This window comes from Octopus bimaculoides, chromosome 7, assembly GCF_001194135.2.
Source record: "Octopus bimaculoides isolate UCB-OBI-ISO-001 chromosome 7, ASM119413v2, whole genome shotgun sequence".
Taxonomy (NCBI): Eukaryota; Metazoa; Mollusca; class Cephalopoda; order Octopoda; family Octopodidae; genus Octopus; species Octopus bimaculoides.
This window is the reverse complement of record NC_068987.1, coordinates 42,365,960-42,372,389: the sequence shown is the minus strand read 5'-3', so window position 1 is coordinate 42,372,389 and position 6,430 is coordinate 42,365,960. Positions and strand designations below refer to the sequence as shown.

Genomic DNA, 6,430 nt, shown 5'->3' with positions numbered 1-6,430 from the left:
CCCCTGGACTGGCTCTTGTGCGGGTGACACATGAAATGCAGCATTTTGAGCGTGGCCATTGCCAGTACCGCCTGACTGGCCTTCGTGCGGGTGACACGTAAAAAGCACCCACTACATTCTCTGAGTGGTTGGCGTTAGGAAGGGCATCCAGCTGTAGAAACTCTGCCAAACCAGATTGGAGCCTGGTGTAGCCATCTGGTTTCACCAGTACTCAGTCAAATCGTCCAACCCATGCTAGCATGGAAAGCGGACGTTAAATGAAGATGATGAGAAGATGATTCATATTTGATGTCAAGGGTTTCAGGTAACACATCTGGTTGAGGGAGACCAAAAGCGGCAACTCTACTGCCACCCCTGGATTTCACTCGGTTGTTATTTATAACTAATGAAAAGCAGCCAGAAAGATAGACATATTGTTGAGAACAAATGATTTCGTTGGAAGTATGTTATCTCCATTGCAACCCCTGGTGGCCTAGAAGAGGTTAGACAGGTCAAGTGGCAAAGACATTATTCTGCTTAGTGGGGGCATCTGGGAAATGTATAACTGCTGTCATTCATAGAAAAACTATTGTTTTACAGCGAGAAAAGCACTGTTGAAGTGTTAAGTGAAATTTGGCACCCGAGGATCAAATCCACACTATGCCTGCATGAAGTCACTAGAAAATAATTATCTACTGTCATGGAGAAAGTGTAACTGTAAAAATGCAGAATTATTAGAGTAATGGGCATTCAAAAAGTATGTATGTATAGAAATATATGAATGAAGAGATTCAAACTAAGGAAATGCAATAATAATGTTTAGCAGTTCAAAACTGTGAGTAGCGAAATGCAGAATTAGATTGGCTGACCGTTGGTTCAAAGTAATCAAACATAAACAATTAAATGGGTTAGAAAGTGCAATAATAACATTCACACTCACTGGTGGTCACTGTCAGTAATTGTGTTGGCAATCGAGGATGGAATCCACACTATGCCTGCATGAAGCCACTACAAATAGGTTGTGGAAAAAAAATTATCTACTGTCATGGAGAAAGTGTAACTGTAAAAATGCAGAATTATCGGAGTAATGGGCATTCAAAAAAGTATGTGTATATAGAAATGTATGAATGAAGGGTTTCAAATTAAGGAAGTGCAATAATAATGTCTAGCAGTTCAAAACTGAGTAGTGAAATGCAGAATTAGATCAGCTGATTGTTGGTTCAAAGTAATTGAACATAAACAATGAAATGGGTTATTCCCCTTGAGTGTTTAAACAATATTGTGTAGGTGGTGTGAGTTATTTCCCTTTGGTGTTTAAAGATATTAGTTATATAAGGTAGATATAAAGGTCCCTTCCAGGGGCCGTATTGTCGATTTTTCAACAATCTAAGTATGTCATTAGGTTTCCAGATATGAGTTCTACTCATGTGTAAAATTTCATCAAAATCAATAAAGCGATGTAGGAGGAGTTAGCTAACAACACCACAAACAAACACTCACCAATTTACCACATATGTAGTATATACATACATACATACACACACACACACACACACACATATATATATATATATATATATGTATGTATAAATATATGTATATGTGCTTGTATTTATATAGGTATGTATGTATATGTGCAGGTATCTATATCATACACATAGTTTATATTCATACCTACAGTATGCTTCACTTGCAAAATAAATACCATTCTTCTCTATATACCCCACATACCTCTTTCTAAATTTGTTTCATCTGTCAATTAATCCAAATTCTTTCTCCTAAATATTATAAAAATTTTTTAGAATGAGAAGCGAAGTTCCTTTTTTTAAAAAAAATAACTACCTTATATCTTCCTTTATTTTGCACAAGTCTTTAAATTCCTCATAGAAGTAAGTATAGTATAATTTTTTATCCATCTAATAGTTTTTCTTCGTAATATAATGTATTTGTTAGTGTAGTGAAATGCTACATAATACTTATAGTATTAATCTTTCTTTAGAATAATTAATGAAAATTTTCTTCATAACCAAACGATAAAGCTGTACCTTTAAATTTTATTTTACATGTATATTCTTATCCCTCCCTATTTCTTATCTTTCTTCTTTAATTCAGTCTTTTTACTCAATATATTCATAATATCTTACTGTAATTACATACTGTCCCTCACAACCCTTGAACGTCTATATATTCTCTCAATTGATTCCATAATGTCCCTCAAAACACATAACCATCATTTTTCAAATCCCTAATAGGTTTTTTTAGAAAGTTTTGATTGGCTAATACCTCCCACCATTACTGACTCAGCATCCCCTCTTACTTTTCTAACAAACTAATGTTTACATTATATAGATACTTAACATATGAATATGTAGTCCTCATCCATCTTATCCAGAAAGTTTTTTACCACCAACTTGAATTCCTGTAAAAAAAATATGTAAGCATTAGCCTTTTGCACAAGACTCTCCTGAAGAGATCTAGACACTTAGTTGTTATTTTTTACATCAAAAACTCTTAACATGGTTCAAATCCCCCAAAGCACTGTTTACATAGTGACAAGATTGAAACACGTGTAGACACTACTTATGCTTATTTTATGTTAATGTATATTCATTTAAATTTTATTTGTATTAAACTATTTGCTATGTTCATATTGTGATACAAATAAAATAAGTATCCACAATATTTTTTCTCCGTTTTCTTATGTATATATATATATTATGCTGGACACTCACGTCGTTAGACGACGTATGAGGATTCGACATTTTCTTACCAAACAACCACACAGATGATTTGTTTATAGTGATCAGATGTTTGTGTAGACATAAGCTCACTCACTCCATCAGATTGACATTACCTGTACAGGTGCCACATGTCAGATATCGAAATGATCATAGAGCAATGTGAAATGAAATGCTTTCCTCAAGAACACAACACAAGGTAATAAAATGACTACACGTGTTTCATAACTAATTTTCAAATAGAAAGGAAATTTTAATCGATTAAAATCGATTAAAACTATCGAAAATCAATTCTATTCAAAAATATAGCTAATCTTTACGTCAAAATACAACAATAATAATAATAAATGAATGTATATATCAACCAACAATAAATAACAAATGAATTTATATAAAATACTTATTATATAAGAATAGAAAAATATTATTAAAAATATCAAAATAATAAACATTCCATAATCAACCCTACGTCCATTATAATATATGTTAACATGTATATTATATACAAAAACCAACTTAAACAAATTTTTTCGTTTAAAATACAATTTGAACGAAGTTTGAGGTTAAAATAATAATAAAGATAGTATTAGCACATATTTAAATGATGCAATAGTTTAAGCTAGACTATTTAAGACTAAAAACGTTTTTTTAATTATCATTAAAAATCAATTGAATAATAAAAAAATACAAGAATACTTACTTTTTTCAAGCAATGATATGAAGTCGTTAAGCAAAATAAAAACTATACTAATCAAAATGTTGTTGTAGTTCAAACTGAAACTTAAAATCAGAACTAAAGGTTTATTTGAGATAAAAATATGAATGAAAAAAATTATGAATGAAAAAATTATTATGAATGAAAGATTAAACTTTATATAGCTTAAGTCATAATAAAAAAACCATTAACGATACTGTATAAACAAAGAAATGAAAAAGACTAGTTATTTATCGCATAAAAATAGAATGAAAGATACATGCCAGAATAAAATATAGACCAAAAATTAAAATTACAGATTTACCTCCCCTTTACTGTAAAATAAGTGTGTGAACAATTATCTTGCCTTGTAATATGTCTATTTTTCAACTTTTAGCTTGATGAGCAATGCCAAACTGGTTCTTGCTTTGATTATGTTGAAAGAACAAAATTGTATAATATCGTTATCATTATGACTCTAATGTATTCCTTAATCCTGTAAAACAAATCTTCTGTGTTTTTTCATATTTTTTCTTTCTGTATATATCCAACCGTGTGTGTTCCCCCACTAAAATATATTCTACCCTGTAATAAAAAAATTAAAAAAAGATTATGAGTTTTATACTTTTCAAACATGGTCAATATGCATTTTTGCAACACTGACAAAACACTGGGTTCATTAAGCTAGCTATAAATGAGAAATATGTACTTGACTGGAGGTTTGAGAGTTTTTTTTTAACTTATAGTATTTGAACTCATTCTCTATTATTTTTTAAATTAATTTAAACAAAGTGTATTTCAACAGAAAATATTTAACAAAAGGGTTAATTATCATTACTTTGTCATTTGAGTGATCATCATTGTCTTCATGTTGTTGGTGTTGAGGTTGATGGTGGTTGTAGTGGTTGCAAGTCCTTTAAGAGACTACATACCTTTTCCCATAACCCTGTACTTGCCTTTGAGAAGCTGAGCTGCTCCTGTATAGTCAGTTCTTAGTGAATGCATATCTAATTATGTAGACATGTGTCGTTAACATCATCATCTTCATTATGCTAATTATTATTGTCACCACCACTACCATCACCACCACCTTAATCAACTTCACCAACACTACTATCACCATAACCACAACCACCATCAATACCATCATCATCATTATCCTCATTATTTGAATCATCGTCATCATCACCATCATACTCAGAACAACACTTAATACCTTCAACCTGACATAAATTACAGCATTTCTCTACACATGTCCATTTCTATATACAAATGAATGACTTTCTATAATTCCTTGACCTCTAACATAACTACCACATATGATAATGTTGTTGTTGTTGTTTAGCCTCGAGTCATCCTTAGTGTAGTAAATCTATGGTCAAAAGCATTCCACTGATAGCCATCCCATCTTTTAAGCGTATCTAAGACATCAACCAATATCTTCTTTGTTTAAGACTGTGGAGATTTGACTCAAAGGTGAGTTAGCTGCTATTTCCATCAGATCAATGGACTGCATATATGCTTCTTTGTTGGTTTGGGGTATGCATAAACTTGTACATAATACCCATACCAGAATGCAGGTGTGGGCTCTCTTCTAGGTAGGGACCTAGTCTATGAGAAGTGCTGGATCTGAGGGTCTCATCTTGCCAATCAAGCAAACATTTTGTCATAGGTTTCCTAGATAAGGAATGACCAAAGATACTCAACAACAACAACAACATCAACCAATAAGTTTATTTTTTACATTAATGAATGTCTTTTACTTTTAGTGTCATATGAATTGTGTAAGACGGAGTACAGAAGGATGGAGCATATGGGGTGTCTTGATGGATTTTATTGGTGGTGCTTTTAGTGTTTTACAAATGTTTATACTTTCATATAACAATGGTGAGTATAGTTTGGTACTTTTGTTGTTAGACATTTCCATTTCACAATGCTACATATAATGGTACCAACTTTATCCATATATCATGCAAAGCATGGACTGATGCCAAGTTCCCACCGAAATTAGAATTTGTAAAAATCACCAAAATAGGTCTCCTGCACTAACAAGCTGCTCTTATCAATCCAGTGACTAGATCTCCTTTAACAAAGGGTCTAGTAGTTCCATGAAAATCTCCTTATTCTCTTAAAAATGAGGACAACATGAATTAACTGTTAAGATTTCAGTGTCAATGATATTAATCTTGATAAGAACTAATCTGAGGCAGGAAAAGATCAGTGTGCTCACTAATAGAATTTGAACTTTGTATCTATGAGCTGTCAGGTAACTCTCATTATTAATTACAAAGCAGAGTGTCTATCATTAAATCTTCTTAAATTAGGTACTACAGGCTGATAGTCTTTCATCTGAAATCCAAAATCCTCCAAAATCTATTAGATGTTGGAACAAGCACCAAAATGGGAAGCAGTAGGATGTACTGTGTGATGTACAGCTGTTGGTGGGGGAGGAACATCTGTTGGGTCATCAGCTACAGGGACTGACCCTGGGTTCAGCTTGGTAGCTTAGTTAGTTTGGCACCAGTTTATTGTCAGCAACTGTCAGAGCAATACCTTCATGTGTGCATTACTTACCACATATCCTATGTTCTTTGGGTTAAAAATAGTGAAAACCTGCAGATATCTCTAAGGATGACAGTGGAGAGAAAAAAAAAATGGAAATATTCATGTTTCTTGATAGCAAGAAATTCAAAGTATAGAAAAACTTTGACAGCATTGTGTGTGTGTGTTTGTATATACTTGTAATGATATCATGTGATAGTTGTAAAATGTGGATCACTGGCATACAGAAAGTGTTGTCTGTTTCCATTTTTTTGTGGAAACATGTCCAGCCATGAGAAAATATTACCTTTCTTGGAAATAGGTGAGATTGTCAATAGGAAGGGCATCCAGCCTCAGAAAATTTCCATCAACAAGTTCCATCAGACCCATGTAAGCATGAAAATGTGGAAATTAAATTATGATGATGTATATGTGTATATATCTATCTATCTATCTATCTATATCTATCTATCTATAT

The 6,430-nt window shown here is 32.5% G+C and overlaps 1 protein-coding gene across 1 annotated transcript in view; it reads left to right on the top strand.

Moving 5' to 3' along the window:
- The window catches only part of LOC106878734 (cystinosin), a 56,522-nt gene that overhangs the window by 42,579 nt on the left and 7,513 nt on the right, over positions 1–6,430 (top strand). The window contains exon 7 of the mRNA XM_052969411.1: positions 5,181–5,298. Coding sequence (XP_052825371.1) covers positions 5,181–5,298 — 118 coding nt within the window. The remainder of the gene's footprint in view (positions 1–5,180; positions 5,299–6,430) is intronic.